At 38.1% G+C, this 18818-nt stretch overlaps 1 protein-coding gene across 1 annotated transcript in view; it reads right to left on the bottom strand.

Moving 5' to 3' along the window:
• Nucleotides 1–18818, bottom strand: part of crb2a (crumbs cell polarity complex component 2a) — a 45285-nt gene that overhangs the window by 8646 nt on the left and 17821 nt on the right. The window contains exons 4-9 of the mRNA XM_063477893.1: nt 16780–16919; nt 16327–16497; nt 15993–16106; nt 14312–15265; nt 8315–8877; nt 1387–1552 (exon numbers count right to left, since the gene is read on the bottom strand). Of these exons, the coding sequence (XP_063333963.1) occupies nt 1387–1552; nt 8315–8877; nt 14312–15265; nt 15993–16106; nt 16327–16497; nt 16780–16919 (2108 nt within the window). The remainder of the gene's footprint in view (nt 1–1386; nt 1553–8314; nt 8878–14311; nt 15266–15992; nt 16107–16326; nt 16498–16779; nt 16920–18818) is intronic.

Here is an 18818-nt window from a genome sequence, read left to right as displayed (position 1 = left end):
ATCTCAGAAGACATGATATCCAAAAAAGATTTTTTCTTAGATGATTATACTTTCATAGGCAAGTATTAGTTTAGCTTTTTATTCGCACTTTAAGAACTATAGTCATATAGGAAAACATCTACATATTGCAGTATTTGTGACTTATATGGCTTTTTCATATAAGTACTGAAAGTAATAGACAATTTTTATTGTGTTCTCACTGAAAGTGTTTCATAATCAGAAAACCTTGATTTTTATAACTGGAAAAAAAAGTAATTGTGAAGAACTGTTTTTGTTTTACTGTTGTATTTTATCAAATGACTTCAGTTTAACGAGTTATTATACAAAGAAGACCTACAGGTAAGATCATTTTATTAAATCCACTTTGAAGCACTTTGGGCTGTTCCTTAACCGATTCAGTGTTAAGTGTGCAATGTCAAAAAATAATGAAATACAATGTATTGCCAAAAGTATCCACTCACCGATCGAAATAATTGGAAAGTAAAGTGTCGGACACACACCACTACACAGTGTAGAACCACTCGACTCTGGAGTCTATCTGGCAATCCAATGGGCGAGGCTGGGTATGGTGGTTGCCAAGAGAACAGTACTTGTCTGACTGCACAGGGCTGAGTGTAAAGTTTGGTGGAGAGGGATTATGGTGTGGGGTTGTTTTTCAGGAGTTAGGCTCAGCCCCTTAGTATCAATGAAAAAACTCTTAATGATTCATGATACCAGGACATTTTGGACAATTTCATGCTCCCAACTTTGTGGGAACAGTTTGGGAACAGTCCGTTCCTGTTCCAACATGGCCGCACACCAGTGCACAAAGCAAGGTCCATAAAGACATGAAGACCTTGACTGGCCTACACAGAGTACTGACCACAACTCGACAGAACCCCTTGGGATTAATTAGAGCAGAGACTACACTTCTCGTCCAACATGAGTGTCTGACCTCACAAATGTGCTTCTCAAAGAATGGTCAAAAATTCCTATAAACACACTCCTAAACCTTAAGGAAAGCCTTCCCAAAAGAGTTGAAGCTGTTGTAACTGCAACAGGTGGGACAGCATTATATTTAATGTCACTTGAGATGTCACTCAAATTTCATATAGGTGTAAAGGCAGATAAACAAATACTTTTGGTAATATAGTGTATCTAAGAATCTGGTTTTGGATTTTGTGCTAAAACAGTTACTATTATTACTATTTATTATTTTGCAGTAATATTTTATCTTTTTTGTTAATTATCTGTTGGACAAATAAACTAATTACATTTATTCTTTACTTTCAGCTCTTGGTTTTTGTGTGCCTAGGGAGACAAGAGAATCTGCCTGGGTGGTAGGCGAACAGAAATATATATTTTTTGCTCCATGGCATAATAGGAGTTGAAGTTTTATAAACTTACATTCATATCCATCAGGTAGATCCACACAATGGCCACCATTGACACATGGGTGGCTGACACACCACACACGTTTTTTGCAGGTCTTCCCAGTGTATTCCTCAGGACAAGAACATGTAAAATCGTTGAATGTGATGGTACACCATCCTCCATTTTGGCAAGGCTTCATCTATAAAAGGAAGCATGCAGATTACATTTTTGTAGAACAATGAACTGATATGGAAATAATCAATTACATTTTTTATTATTTTATTCAAATAATTTTATTTATATAGTGCAAAATCACACCAACATTTGGTTTGATTTAAGGCCCTACAATAATACAGAGAAAAGACAGAAAGTCTAAACAATAAGATGACCTCCTATAAACAAGGGCCTTGGTGACACTGGGAAAGAAAAACTCCCTTTTAGCAGGAAAAACCTCTGGCAGAACCAGGCTTAGGGAGGGGCAGCGATCTGCTGTGACTGGTTGGGAGTAAAGAGAAGAAAACAGGACAAAGGCAGTGGAAGAGAGACAGAGATTAATAATAGCTAATAATTAAATGCAGAGTTGTGTAAAAACACAAGGGGTGAGAGAAGGAGAAACACTTCAGCCCCAGCACCCTAGGCCTATTGCAATGTAACTAAGGGAGGATTTGGGGTTACCTGATCCAGCCCTAACTATATGTTTTATCAAAAAGAAAAGCCCAATTTTAAAAGCAGAGAGGGTATCTGTCTCCTGAATCCAAACTGGAAGCTGGCTCCAGAGAAGAGTGGCCTGAAAGCTGGAGGATCTGCCTCCCTCTACTTTTACATACCTCAGGAACCACAAGAAAACCAGCAGTCTAAGAGTGAAGTGGTCTTTTTGGGTGATATGTTACTTGGATGTCTTTAAGATAGGATATTTTATTATTATTATCTGATTATTCAAGACCTTGTAAGTGAGCAGAGTGTCACAGGCTGGGTGAGCTGTGGAAAAATTCCACTGGGTTCCTGATTCACCTGTGTCCACATTACTTAAGACCTGCGTTGACGTCTCTTCACCATCAGTTTGTCAACTAATCCATGTTGGTAACAGGCTCTCACACTCTGTCACTGCTATTGTTTCTAGTCCTTGCACTTCCCTTGTGCTGCAGTTTTCTGGTCACATCTCAGCTCAGTTCTTCAGCTTCGCTCACTCCTCGGATTCCCAGTTATACTCATTGTTACTTGGAAAACCTCCTGCTCAACACCTGCCTGCCCTCCTGCCACCATTGCTCACAGGATTTCTTTGAACCCAGGTCAGTCATTTCTCTCTGTTCAGCTCACCTGGAATTTTCACCTCCTCCTCTTAAAGTACCTCTGACTCCACCTGCAGCATAAGCTATTCCCTCTTTTAATATCCACATTCACCTGGAGAAGTTCTATGATCACTCTAACCTCCTTTTCCCTTTCTGTTCAGTGCAATAACTTGTATTACCTGCCACGACTCAGTCCTCACTAGTCCTCCCAGGCCCAAACCCCTCATCCATCAAAGTTAAATATTGTGTTCACTTTAAGTTCGCTACTTTTCTATGCCAAGTTATTACTCTGTTTGTTGCAAAGATAATAAAGTCTATTAAAACTACTTCGGCCCAGCTTCAGTACAGGCCTTTGGCCCCCTTTGACACAGAGGGATTTAAAATTTGATTCTGGATTTAACAGGGAGCCAATGATGTGAAGCCAGTATGTGTGAAATATACTCTTTCTTTCTAGTCCCTGTCAGTACTTTTGCTGCAGCAATTTTGGTTCAAATGGAGGCTTTTCATGGAGTTTTGGGGAAATCCTGAAAATAATGAATTACAGTAGTCCAGAAGTAATAAAGTAATATTACTAGAAGTAATAAATGCATGGACTAGCTTTTCAACATCACTCGGAGACGGGATGTCTTTAATTTTAGTGTTATTGTGCAAATGGAAGCAAGCAGTCTTATAATTATTGTTTAATATATACAGTGAAGTCCATATCCTGGTCAATAACGACTCCAAGATTATTCAGTGTTACTGGAGGGCAAGGTAATGTCATCCAGAGTAAGCATCTGGTTAGATGATATATTTCCAAGATACAATTATCTGATCTGAACTTAGAAGTAGGAAATTTTAGGTCAATTTTAAGACTTTCCTGCAGTTTAAACTAATTGGTGTGTGTTATCTGGATAGATAAAGTTGGGTGTCATCGACATAGCAATGGAAACGTATGCTATCCCTTCTAATGATACTGCCGAAGGGAAGCATGTATAATGTAAGGACAACTGGTCCTAGCACAGAACCCTGTGGAACTCCATAATTGACCTTAGTGTGTGAAGAAGACTCTCTAAGCCTCTAAAAGGATTTACAAATGAACAAATTGGAATCTATTACAGAGACGTGATTCAAATCACTGCAGTGCAGTGCTTTAATACCTACAGCATGCTCTTATTGCTGTAATAAAATATTTTGGTCAACAGTATCGAACGCTGAGGTCTTGCAGGACAAGCACGGAGATGGATAAAAATTATCCTAGAAGGATAATTTTTAACCTTCACTAGCACTATTTCAGGACAGTGATGAGCTCTAAAACATGACTGAAACTCTTTAAATAAAACATTTCTCTGTAGCTGTTTTGTAATTATTCTTTCAAGAATTTTAGAGATAAAAAGAAGTTAGATTGGCTTATAATTAGCTAATAGAGCTTGGTCACGCTTTTTAAGTAGTGGTTAAACTGCTGCCAGCTTGAAGGCCTGTGGTATGTAGCCAATTGATGGAGATGATTTGATCATATCTAACACTGAAGCATTAATTAATGGTAGGACTTCTTTGGGCAGGCTTGTAGAAATGGGGTCTAAAAAGACATGTTGATGGTTTGGAAGAGATAATTACTGAAGTTAACTCAGAAAGATCAACTGGAGAAAAACAGTAATTTCAATGGTACTGAAAGTAGTAATACATAATATTAAATCTGTGAGATGGTTGTAATTTTCTTCTCTAATGGTTAAAATTGTATTATTTTATGAAGTCTTTACTAATTTAGGTTTAAGGAATGCATACTTTTTGTAAGCTGTGCTACAGTGGTAAAGAGAAACCTAGGATTGTTCTTACTTTCTTCAGTCAGTGATCAATATTAATATGTTCATTACAGCATTATGGGGGGCTTTTTTTATAGAGCAGAAAACGACTTTTCCAGGATAAATGCAGATATCCAGTTTATACATGTAAATGGATAGTCCTCTTCACACAGCTACTTTCTTCAGTCACTTTTTTTCAATCTCTGTGTTTATACACCTCTCTGCATTTAATTATTAGTTATTATTAATTTCTGGCTCTCTTCCACAGTGTCAATGTCCTGTCTTCCTCCCCTAACCCCAGCTAGACGTTGCAAATTGCTGCCCCTCTCTGAGCATGGTTCTGCTCGAGGTTTCTTCCTGTTAAAAAGGAGTTTTTCCTTCCCAATGCAAAGTGCTTGCTCCAAGGGGGTCATATCATTGTTGGAATTTTCTGTTTTCTCTATATTATTGTAGGTTTTTTTTTTCTTTTTTTTTTTAAAACCTAAAATGTAAAGTACCTTGAAACTTGTGATTTGGCGGAATATAAACAGAATTGAATTAAATTGAATGCTAAGGTTATTTATGGAGTTCCACAGAATTAGGTGCTATGACATTATACATGCTTCCGTTAGTAGTATCACTAGAAGGCATAGCATGTATTTTCAATACTATGCGAATGATACCGAAGGTTATCTATCCATGAAGTCAGATAACATACCATACATACCATACCGTTTAACAAGTAGTTAAACTGCAGGAATGTCTTACAGGTTTAAAGACCAAAATTCAGATAAAAAATAACCTCAAATTTTCTAGTTCTAAACTCAGGTTATTGTATTCACCCCTAGAAATCTTAGGAATATGATGTCTAACTAGTTGTCTACTCTGTATGGCATTACCTTGACATCCAGTAACCCTGTGAAGAATCTTGAAGTCAATTTTGGCCAGGATATGTCCAATGCGTATATTAAACAAATATGCAGGACTGCTTTCCTTTTATTTGTGCAATATCTTGAAAATGAGAAACATCAACCAAGGCAGCCCTACAACATCCAGAGCCTTTGGGAACTCAGGGCGAACCTCATGCATCCCAGGCTGAAGGCCTGGCAGAGAGAGCCTTGTTCAGCTTGCAGGTCCTTCTTCTGGGAACCAGCTCCCAGCTTGGATTGGGGAGACAGACACCCTCTCTACTTTTAAGATTAGGCTTAAAACTTTCCTTTTTAATAAAGCAAATATTTAGGGCTGGATTAGATGACTGTGAATCTTCCCTTACACTGCAATTGGTCAAGGCTGCAGGAAGCTTCCCATGATGCACTGTTTCTTCTTAACTCACCATGTGTTTATACCCCACTCTGCATTTAATCATTAATTATTATTAATCTCTCACTCTTCTCCATAGTATGTCTTTTTCCTCCCCTCACCCCCAACTGTTTGCTGCAGATGGCTGCCCCTAACTCAGCATGGTTCTGAGTTGGTTCTTTCTTCCTGTTAAAAGCTTTTCCCTTCCCACTGTTGCCAAAGCACTTGCGCAAAAGGCCTCATTTGATTGTTGCCATTTTTCCTTTTTTTCCTTTGTTTTAGGGTCATTACAATAATTTTTTTGAAGCAACTGTTGTTGTGATTTGATGCTAAATAAATAAAACTGAATAGAACTGAATTGAATAATTGGCCACTGTGGGAGTAGAATTCAGGTAACTGCTCTGCACAGTGTTGGCAAGTGGCATTGAAAAAGGAAACAGAAGAGGAATTGTATACTTAAAAGACATCTATTGTGATAAAATGTATTCCCCAATTCTCTAGTGTGTTATTATACATTTAAATGTTTTTAGGGAATGATCACACAAAAGAGGGATCTGGGGTAATATTGTTAAATGTTTGTTTTTATGCCATATGTCAGAACAAAATCCAGTGTGATTAAAATAATGTGTGGTTTCTTTTACATTTTGAGAGAAGCCAGTTGAGTCTAATAATTGATAATTGACTTAATGCTGTGTTGAGTCTGTCATTTTCAGTATCTACACAGATCTTAAAATCAATAATTACATAACATAATAACAATAATTATTTCATATCACATGAGCACTAAATCAGGGGTGGGGCGATCGTGGCTCAAGAGTTGGGCGTTTGCCTTGTAATCGGAAGGTTGCTGGTTCGAGCCCCGGCTTGGACAGTCTCGCTTGTTGTGTCCTTGGGCAAGGCACTTCACCCGTTGCCTACTGGTGGTGGTCAGAGGGCCCGGTGGCGCCAGTGTCTGGCAGCCTCGCCTCTGTCAGTGCGCCCCAGGGTGGCTGTGGCTACAATGTAGCTTGCCATCACCAGTGTGTGAATGGGTGGATGACTGGATGTGTAAAGCGCTTTGGGGTCCTTAGGGACTAGTAAAGCGCTATACAAATACAGGCCATTTACCAGGCCATTTGATTCATATAAACTAACGTAACCATCTTACTGTAACCAGTTTTCTGTAAGGCAGAATAAATCAAAGAAAAGTTTGTTGGTCGATTAATAATTGATGTACTGAGAGAGACCTAATCTTTAATAATAATGGGGTTTCGGGGGGATAACAGGAAGTGATGAGCTGCAGAGAGAATTGCAAGATTGCAACTCTGCTTTCTCGTCCTGATTCTGCATAGACACGTTTTTGAGGGTTTAATAAATTTGGCCAGATTTCTAGAAATGAGAGCTGCTCCATCCAAAGTGGAATAGTGGGATGGATGCTGTCTCTTCTAACAAGACCAGGTTTTCCATAAAAGTTTTCCAATCATCTATAAAGCCCACATCATTTTTGGACACCACTCAGAGAGCCATCAATTTATGAAGAATATGCAGCTAAGCATGTCACACCTTGTTCAATAGGGGAGGGGACCAGAGGAAACTACAGATCGGACACTGTTACAGCAAAGTTTAACATTAACTCTGATTGATATAACCGAGTGTCATTACTGCCATCATGAATTATAATTTTACAAAGTTTACACTTATCCTTAGACAGTAGTTTCATGTTCCCTTCAGTGTTGCCTGCTCTGGCTCCTGGAATTTACTAAGGTTGCAAGTGTCTCTAGTTTCACATGTCTCAAAACAGAATTGGCAATAACCATAGTTTGTCTTTTTTTGCGGGTATGTCACAGAGTGGGGATAAACGATTAGAGACATGAACAGGTTGCTGGCATGCCAGGGACCTCTGTATAGAGTTATGCTTCCTTTTTTTCCCAGCTGCTCGGGACAGTCTGCTGGGGGAGAGCTAACAGTGTTTATACTAACTTTGACCACAGTGACCACAGGGGCGTGGCTAGCTGCAGGTTTTCAAGGGTGCGGACTGGGGGACTAATTATTACTTATTATATTCAAATTACTGTGAATATAATTAGCAGGTGATTCAACACAGAGTGTGCCTTGGATAAAAGATGTGAAGACTGATCTATGAAATAAGAAATTATATAAACAATTTGAATTAAATGGGCTACACAGATATGCTACACTAAGACACAACTGTGCGTTGTAACAAGAACAGGACATGAAACTGTAACGCAGAGAAAGCCAACATGAAGTGAGAGCCGCCCAGAACTGTTGGCTTCGGACTAGTATCAAAATGGTCTGTGTTTCATTTATAACACTTTCCCCTTTGGGTCATATTTTAACAAAGTGGGTACCATTTTGGCCTAAATATCACCTCATTAGTTTAGAGATGGTTTAAGGAAAAGTGTAACCTGTCCTTTTATAATGGCAGTTTACTGATGTCCATTACATACACCATAAGCAGACAGTTAAGTTACTTTTTCAAAAAGACAATAGTTATACACTCACTGAGAACTGCACATCCAAACAACATGAAGGTGAACAACATACCTAAAGGTATTTTTCACAAGAACACAAAGACACAAAAGAATATAAAAAGATTTAGGAGGTTTGTCCTACCTTGCAGGTATTGTCACTGACACATCCCTTCTTTACATTCTCAGAATAGGTTAATGAATAAATGTCCACTTTATTCAAGGTGTTCCAACCATCCACATCCAAATGCACGGAGTCTAAACGAAGATCCTGAAGGCAACCTTTGAAACGTCCCCCCCAGGTATCAGAGGGCCATTCCTTTGGAAGTCCTCCCACATAGGCCTGATCTCCACTGTTAACACTAACTTCAGGGATCTCTCCCATTCTGTAGCGAATTCCCGCATGTTCAAAGATGACCTGTCTGTGTTGCACTTCCACCTGCAGAAGGTGCTTCTCACCATTAGTCACAAATATTGGAGCTGTAAGTGGAGCACTACTTGGCAGAGAGCTAACAAAAACCCTCCCCATGCCCAGGTAAACTGAGAAGTAGGCCTCCTCTGTGGGCCTCCTCAGCTGGAAAAGCAAGCCATCTGGCTTTAAAGAGCGCAGGATGAAAGACACACTGAAGCTGCTCCCGTGGCTTTTAACAATATCATATCCACTGGAACTCACTGTGTCTTCATGGTTGTAGGTCCACCAAGAAAATTCTGTCAGGGAACAATAATTGAACTACATTAAAAACATCATGTACACCTCTGCAACAATGCCCCAGTGTGTTCCATTAATAAAGTCCAGTTATATTTTATGTTTAGCACACACCTAAGTTAAAATGTTCTGTAAAAAATATGTATACCTGGATGTCTATAGTAAAAGTAGTAAAGTCTACATTAGGTGATAGCAAGGTAATTGGACATGTATTTGTGTTGTAATTTTTGTTTTGCTGACCACTCAAAGCACTTTTACACTAAAAACCATATTCACTCATTCATACAGATAGTTTATACATAGCTTTCAATTTCACTGTAGTATTTTATATTGGTAAAAAACCCTGGACCCCAAAACACGAACAGACAATCCCCTATGAGCAAGCACTTAGCAACAACTGGAAGGAAGAAATCCCTTGCAACATGAAAAGCCCTTCAGCAGAACAAGGCTCAGTGAGTGAAACTATAAGCTTTACCAAAAAGGAGCCTTAAGCCTAATCTTAAAATTAGGCAGGGAATCTGGTAACTGGTTCCACAGGAGAGGGATCTGATAGCTGAAGGTTCTGCCTTCTATTCTGCTTTTTGAAATGGCAAGTAACCCTGCACTCTGAAAGCAAAGTTCTCTATTGGCATAATATGCTACTAAGAGGTCTTTAGCATAGGGTCTGATTTTTTACTTTGTATGTGAAGAGAAGGAATTTAAATTCAATTGTTTATTTAAGAGGAAGCCAATGAATAGCAGCCAGTATAGGAGAAATAGGACATCTTTCTAGTCCTTGTATTCTTATGGTGACATTTCAGGGAGAGTTGAGCTAAACCTAAACCTCCAAGTTGTTTGTTGGACTTCTGTACTAATCACAGTTTGTCCATAACAAACACTATGGGGAGGATGGTGGATAGGTCTGGTGTAACCAAACATAGAATGAGGGTACACTGAGAGTGTCTGGCAGAAGCCCCATGAGATTTTTGAATCACACCATCAACACAACTTTATGATGGAGAATAGAGAGATTGAGCCTGAATGGCTAGTGTTAAATACAGAGACAGCAGTACAAAGCTGTGGACTGTCGTGGCAGTAATCCCCTGAACAAATGATGGACACCAGAGGTGAAGGGACCTATCAAGCGGAAGTAGGAATCAAGTGTGGTGAGTTTGTGGGTCTCCAGAGTTGGAGGCGAGTTCTGCAGATGATCAGATAACATTTACTCTTTCAAAAAATGTTGAGATAAAAGGAAGATTGGAGATCGGCCTATAATTAGCTGAGACAACTGGGTTAAGCAATGGCTTTTTAAATAATGGTTTAATTACCTCCACTCGAAGGCTATAGTATGTTGCCCATTTATAAACAGATTAATCATGGCAAACATTTAACAGACACATTGATGGCTTTGAAGAAGGTATTACTGAAGTTAGCTCAGAAAGTTTAAACGGAGAGAAAAAGTCTAAATAAACATCAGTAGTATTGAAAGTAAATGTACGTAATGATACATCTAATTCAATTCAATTCAATTTTATTTATAGGGCACCAAATCACAACAACAGTCGCCTCAAGCCACTTTATATTGTAAGGTAGACCCTAGAATAAAACATACAGAGAGAAACCTAACAATCATATGACCCCCTATTAGCAACCACTTTGGCGACAGTGGGAAGGAAAAACTCCCTTTTAACAGGAAGAAACCTCTAGCAGAACCAGACTCAGGGAGGGTTGGCCATCTGCTGCGACCAGTTGGGGTGAGAGAAGGAAGAAAAGACAAAAGACACTCTGTGGAAGAGTGCCAGAGATTAATAACAAGTATAGTTCAATGCAGAGAGATCTATTAACACATAGTGAGCGAAAAAGGTGACTGAAGAAGAAATACTCAATGCATCGTGGGAATCACCCAGCAGCCTACGCACATAACTAAGGGAGGATTCAGGGTCATCTGATCCAGCCCTAACTATATGCTATAGCAAAAAGGAAAGTTTTAAGTGTAATCTTAAAAGTAGAGATTAGGCCCAATCCAAAGTGGAAGCTGGTTTCATAGAAGAGGGGCCTGAAAACTGAAGTCTCTCCCTCCCATTCTACTTTTAAATGCTCTAGGATCAACAAGTAAGCCCGCAGTTCGAGAGTGAAGTGCTCTAATGGGGTGATATGGTACTATAAGGTCATTAAGATAAGATGGGGCCTGATTTATTTAAGACCTTGTATGTGAGGAGCAGGATTCTGACTTCAATTCTGTATTTAACAGGGAGCCAATGAAGGGAAGCAAATACAGGAGAAATATGCTCTCTCTTTCTAGTCCCTGTCAGTACTCTTGCTGCAACATTTTGGATTACTTGAAAGCTTTTCTGGGAGTTTTTAGGACATCCTGAATGAAATGAATTACAGTAGTCCAGCCTAGAAGTAATAAATGCATTAACTAGTTTTTTTAGTGTCACTCAGAGACAGGATGTTTCTAATTTTAGAGATATTGCGCAAATGGAAAAAAGCAGTCCTACATATTTGTTTAATATACACATTAAAGGACATATCCTGGTCAATAAAACAACTCCAAGGTTCCCCAAAGTGTTACTGGAGGCCAAGCTAATGCCATCTAGAGTAAGCATCTGGTTAGATACCATATTTCTGAGATTTTTAGCGCCAAATACAATAACCTCAGTTTTATTTGAATTAAGAGGCAGGAAATTAAAGCCTGTAGTTTAACTAATTGGTGTGTATTATCTGGCTTCATGGATCGATGTTGGGTATTATCTGCATAGCAGTGAAAATGTATGTTATGTGTAATAAATGGCCCTAGCACAGAACCCTGTGGAATTCCATAATTAACCTTAGTGTGTGAAGAGGACTCAATTTACATGAACAAATTGGAGCCTATTAGAAAGATATGATACAAACCAAAGACCTTATAATTTCCGATGAATTCATCTCGCTGTTGTTGGGATTACCCCCTCCTGAGCAGCTCCCCAGCTTGGTCCTACTATCCATCCCTGCTAGTCTTGATTCATGGCCAGGCAGACTCCACAATTTTTTTGGGACTCTAGTACCCTTTTTTCTTTGGGGTGGTTCATGTTTTGGGGGTTTAATAAATTTGGCCAGATTTCTTGAAACAAGAAGGTGGGATGTATGCCATCTTTTTTAACAAGACCAGGGTTTCCCCAGAAGGTTTCCCAATTATCAGTAAAGCCCACATCATATTTTGGACACCACTCCGAGAGCCAGGAATTCGATGAGAATGTCACTACTGGTCCGATTGGGGAGGGGACCAGAAAAGAAGAGTCTGACAATATATTGTATTATTTAATTTAGTTCAGTTAATTACTGTTCTTACTGTCTTGGAGCAACTGTAACCACGTAATTTCCTCAGGGATGAATAAAATTTGATTCTAAATGTTTTGGCAAAGTTGCACAACAAATAAACATTCATTTTAAATGTCTCTGATTGATTTAACAGGATTTCATTATTATGGGAATTACTGTTTCATGAAATTTCCGTTTATCCTTAGCTAACAGTTTCAGTGTTTCTTCAGTGCCGCCTGCTCTGGCCCCTGGACGACAATTAGCAATGGTTGCTGGTGTCTCTAGTGTCATATTTCTTAAAACTGAATTGTCAATAACCAGAGTTTGTTCCTTGGTGGGTGTGCAGGAGTTCTGTTTAGGGCTACAGCTCCAGAGAAAGAGAAATGCTGTCTATGACCCACAGAACACCATCCACAGTCAAGCATAGAGTTACATTATGCTTTAGGACTATTTTTCTGGTAAGGGTAAGGATCTGGTGAGGATGATTTTACCACAGTGAGAGGACAATAGTTGGGGCCATGTATCATGAAATCTTGCATAAGAAACTCCTTTCCTCAGCCAGAACACGGAATGGATTGTGAATTGGTCTTCCAGCATGATAATGATCACTTACCATCAAGGCAATAATGCAGTGGCTAAACAAGAAGCATATTAAGGAATGGAGTGACCTAGAAATTCTCCAGACCTTAAACCTATAGAAAATCTGTGGTGGGAGCAAAAGCTTCAAGTTGGCTTCAAGTAGAGTTTCTGTAAAGGGGAGTAGACCAAAAAGGTTTTCTCCAACAAGTACTTGGTTATGCTTTGCTTGTGATTCAAATACTTATTTCACTCAATAATGTCTGTTGAATGTGTTTTTTCTTGATATTTTCTTTCTTGATATTGGTTGATATTTTGACTCTCTCCATGAAAATAAAAGGCCAATAAAAATTTGAGACTGTTCTTTATAAGTGAGGAAACTTAAAAATTCAGTAGGGAATCAAATAATTAATATTCATTAACATTTCGATGGACGCCAATTGGAATGTTATTATTATTTAAATGTAATATAAAAATAAAGTGCCCAGCAATAATTATTTTGTCTATTTTGGTCAAAAGATGATAAGTGTCTATACATGTCGCCACTGGTTACATTTCAGCATTACCTTTATAGATCTGTCATTGATTCAACTGGATATCACTTGAATATCACTCCAGTAATTCTTCCCCAGCTGTTTTAAATTGGTTTCAACATCTCCTGCTGGAGCCCATGCAGCTGGAAGAGCTAGAGTGTACTTTAGCTTCATATTTCTGAGTATGGCGTACATAGATATGCTTAAATTAAGTATTTTAAGGAGAAATGACACAGGGAAAAAGTATTGAACACACAAAGAAAGTTGGGTGCAAAAAGGCATGGAAAGTCATGACATCAGCTGAAATCTATTCCTATTAAACCTATTACTAATCTAATTACTATCAGTAAGTAGAACCTCTCACCAACAAAAGCTTTTGTACCAAGTGTTTCAGTAATTTTAAAAATTTCAGTTAGCATGTTTAATATTTTCCCTGTGTTATTTCTCTCACATACACTATGTATATATACCTTTTGCATTCATATCTCTTTGAAACTAAAATCAAATGTGAATCTCAGGCCAGCAAAATTAGCATTTAAAAAATAAAATGGAGACTGGTACTTTTCAAAGGAAAACCATATAATCAATGTAAAGTGATGTCTGTGTGTTTACAAAGAGCTGGTCTAGTTGTCAGCTGGTCTAATTTCCTTTGAATTCACATTCCTTCTTCAGTAATATGAATTTGAGTTCCTTTAAACTGACTTTTATTTGCTTATTACTTTAGCTGGACTATCTCAGGTTTTAGTTTTAGTTTTAATCATTATTGTCTGTGAAGGTTCTTAGTCATCCAGGTCATCGTAGTCTAAGGAAATTTAATCATTATTCTTTACATAATCATCATTATTCTTTATAAAATCAATGAATTTGGTTTCTTTTTTTTAGAAGGTAAAGCAAAGTAATAGGTAAGGGGAATGGATAAATCCCTTCAATTACCCCCCCCCAATGGTTCCCCATATATATTATTACAGGCTTTAGTTTCTGGGAAATTGGGATTACAACATATAACAAGCTTGACAAGACAAGATTTGCCTGTGGTAAACATTTTTACCTTCAGAACAGTTTTCACTGTGGAAGGGACGGTAGCAGTCACACTGGTAACTGGTCCACAGGTCCACACACCGTCCATGCCCATTGCAGGGTTCAGTATTACACCATTCAGTCTTAGTACATCCCAGTTCATGGCCTTGGTCCTCTGGAAGTGTTTGTGGTAGAATAGGCTTAGAGTCAATCATCAGGTCTTCCATACACCCAATGAATCCTGCACCACTTTTAGAGTACTCTAAAAGGTTCTCTGGTGCTCCGCCTATATAAATATGAGTAAAGGCTTCAGAGAGCTCGAAAGGTGGTTCACCTGCACCACTATCTATAACTGTGCATCCATCATTGTCACAGTCAGGACCTTTCAGATTTAAGACTAGACCTTCCTGAGCCATAAACACGTGAGCGTCCCTCCATTTTCCATCACTAACCAAGCCAGGAAATATTACATCCAACTCCGATTCCTCAGAAGAGGCTTTTGCATGAAGACTACCATTCACAATCTCTAGAAAGAGGTGGTTGTCCACATCCCCTCTGAAGAAGACCAACATATTAGATATAGTTGTCCGGAAGCGAAGCTGTATCCCGAGACCTTTGTGAACATGGTGGTCAACTTCCCGGCGAATTCTTTCTTCTACAACAACTTGAATGTGAATAAATCCAGGAGTGGAGAATGAGAATGTTGTTCTGGTGGAGCATTTCTCATCTAGGAATCCATGAGGGCACAAGCATGTGTGGCCATGTTCTCCATCCTCTAGCCATGGATGGCAGGTGGCTCCATTCTGACATTTATGGTCAACGCAACCAAGGAGTTTCAAATGACAGTGACGACCTCCCCAAGGAAGGTCACCTGCAGCTGCCTCAGGACAGTGACAGGTGTAGGTGGCCCTGCCATCTTCACACCAGCCACCGTTCTGGCAGGGCTGGCTCTCACATTCATCAATGTTCACTTCACACAACTCACCTGGAAGGAGAAAATTGGTGGTTAGATATGGTGGAGGTAGATGACCACCTGATACTGTGCTGTATTAGAAAAAACAGAGATGGTAAATGGACTGGTTCTTATATAGCGCTTTTCTGTTCTATCTGAAGACTCAAAGCGCATTACACAACTTGTACATTCACCCATTCACACTAGCACTTTCTTTCTAAGTGCTTCCTATCTAACATTCACACACATTCATACATGCATTGAAGAGCAGCATGGGTTCAGTATCTTGACCAAGGGTACTTCTGGTAACCCAGAAAGTGACCTAGATGAGTAGTTTTGCTGTCCAAACTTATATAAACAGGTTTAAATAAATGAATAATAAAGATTAATCGTAAAGAAAATATATATATATATATATATATATATATATATATATATATATATATATATATATATATAGTAAAAAATAGAAAGTTGTGTAAAAGTCACACACAGGAGTATATTCCTCATCTTTAAGGTGAAAATCCCAGGAGACAAAGACTTTTTTTTTTCATTTGTTTGTTTTTAACAGAATTGAAATCCAATGTTGCTTAATTGTGTGCATGTATTACTAATTTATTTTTATAAGAGAGAATGGTTTGCAAGATTCACCTTTTGTTTAATTCACTATAAACTAGGAAACACAGACACACTAATACAGAATTTAAATTTTAGTGTGGCAGGGAATTCTGTCTCTGTATTACAAGATTATAAGACCCACCTAAAAATCCAGCAGGACATGTGCAGGTATATCCATTGATCTTGTCTTTACAAATGCCTCCATTTTGACAGGGTTCAGATTCACACTCATCAATGTTGACAGAGCAGTTCTCTCCTGTTATGCCAAACAAAATATAACATTATCAGTAGTTTTAATATCTATCTATCTATCTATCTATCTATCTATCTATCTATCTATCTATCTATCTATCTATCTATCTATCTATCTATCTATCTATCTATCTATCTATCTATCTATCTATCTATCTATCTATCTATCTATCTATCTATCTATCTATAATTCTTTGCTCATTGATTCCTTTACTTTTATTGACCTGCAAATCCCGACTGACACTGGCAAATATATCCAGCTGCATCTGCAAAGCTCAGCTCCCAGTCTAGCTCCCAGTGAGATGCATCAGAGCGTTCAAAACACTCCCCATTGTTCTCACAGGGCTGATCAGCACACTCATCTATATCAGCTTCACAGTTCGGTCCTTCATAACCTAGAGAGAAAAAAAGGTGTGTGTCACACACTGAAAATATTTAAAAAACAAACACACACACAAAAAAACATGACTCTGATTTAGTGAAGTGCAACTCTGATTTCTTCTGTAGGCAATTCCAGTATCTCATTGTGGTTTGGTTAAAAAAACACACAAAAACAACAACAACAAAAAAACAGATGGAGGTGTTATTAGAGAGAGTCGTGAACATCAGAGGCATTCACAATTTGTACTCTTGTGTCTGGGACAGAAATGTTTGGATTGGAGCTTGTAGATCAGTACCTTGCCAGCAGAGACAGGTGTATTCTTTGACTCCTTCTTGACAAGTACCACCATGCTGGCAGGGATCAGACAGACATTCAGGAATATCTATCTCACAGTGATTGCCCTCATATCCTGTATCAGAGCAGTCACATGCATAGCTGTAAAAGACACAAGGATATCAGCATTCAGAGAACGTGGAACAAAGTGTCCAACCATCTGAAGGTCAATGCTAATTTTCTCTTCTAATTTAACCTCAGAAATTTAAAATTGTTATTGTAATAGAAATTTATTGTTCTAATAAAGGAGGAACTATGGAAAAATATCTGTGGTATTTAGTTTTAGTTTGCGTCTCATGAATGAAATTAAGTGAAAAATAAAAATTTCTGGGTTTTAGCATAAACTCCACAAGATTAAAAGAAAACTTTGTTATGTATAAACACATATTTGATAGTGAATTATATAGGCAGATTGAAGGCATTTTTGTCTTAAGAGAATAACAATATTATTGAGCTTATAGAGCTAAGTGGAAGTTAATGACATAAAAAAGTAATTTGAGGTCATGGAAATTCATTATCTGATCTTTAAGCAACTTAAGCAGAAGTGATTAAAGTTTTAATGGTGTTACATTTAAGATGCATTACATTTAGTTACATCACATTAAGTTACATCACATAAGTATTGTAATGTTTATAGCTAACTTGCAATAGATGAATGCTGAATATCTTTGATAGCTATAATGTAACAATTTCTATCGTGAGGTAGCCCAGCATTTAAAATAAATATATAAAATAAGCATATGAGCATGGTGAATGTGGTTAAAAGGGTATTCTATACATTAGTGCAGTAGCTATGATAATAGAAACAATGATAATGACATCACTAACATGACAAAATGAAATGAGCCTTACAAGGACTAAAATGTTAAATACTGCACATTGGAAGCCCAGATTTTTACATCATTTTATAATGTAAGCCCGCAATCTGAGAGCAAAGTGCTCTCATAAGGTTATACGGTAGTATAAACTCATAAAGATAAGAGGGGTCTGATTATTGAAGACCTTGTATTTGAGGATCAGGATTGTAAGTTTGATTCTGGATTTGACAGGGAGCCGATGAAGAGTAGCCAATATAGGAGGAATATACTCTCTCTTTCTAGTCCCTGATATACACACTGAAGGACATATCCTGGTCAAAAACAACTCCAAGATTCCTCACAGTGTTACTGGAGGCCAAGTAAATGCCATCCACAGTAAGCATCTGGTTAGATACCATATTCTAAGATTTTAGTGCCGAATACAATAACCTCAATTTTATTTGAATTAAGAGGCAGGAAATTAGAGCCTGTAGTTTAACTGATTGGTATGTATTATCTGGCTTCATGGATCGATAAAGTTGGGTATTATCTGCATAGCAGTGAAAATGTATGTTATGCTAAATGATACTGCCTAAGGGAAGCATGTATAAATGGTCCTAGCACAGAACCCTGTGGAATTCCATAATTAACCTTAGTCTGTAAAGAGGACTCTCCATTTACATGAAAAAATTGGGGTCTATTAGATAGATATGATTCAAACCACTGCAGCACAGCAGCTTACAAGACCTACTGTATACTCAAATAGCTGCCATAAAATATTACAACCAACAGTATCGAACTGAGCACTCAGGCTTAGCAGGAGAAGCCCAGAGATTAAGTTCAGTTCAATTCAATTCAATTCAATTCAATTCAATTCAATTCAATTCAATTCTATTTTATTTTATTTTATTTTATTTTATTTTATTTTATTTTATTTTATTTTATTTTATTCATATAGCGCCAAATTACAACAACATTTGCCTCAAGGCGCTTTATATTGTAAGGTAGACCCTACAATAATACATACAGGGAAAAACCCAACAATCATATGACCCCCTATGAGCAACCACTTTGGCGACAGTGGGAAGGAAAAACTCCCTTTTAACAGGAAGAAACCTCTAGCAGAACCAGACTCAGGGAGGGTTGGCCATCTGCTGCGACCGGTTAGGGTGAGAGAAGGAAGACAGGATAAAAGACATGCTGT

The sequence above is a fragment of the Pelmatolapia mariae genome, linkage group LG7 (genome assembly GCF_036321145.2).
Source record: "Pelmatolapia mariae isolate MD_Pm_ZW linkage group LG7, Pm_UMD_F_2, whole genome shotgun sequence".
Lineage (NCBI taxonomy): Eukaryota > Metazoa > Chordata > Actinopteri > Cichliformes > Cichlidae > Pelmatolapia > Pelmatolapia mariae.
This window is presented reverse-complemented; position numbering and strand designations above follow the sequence as displayed.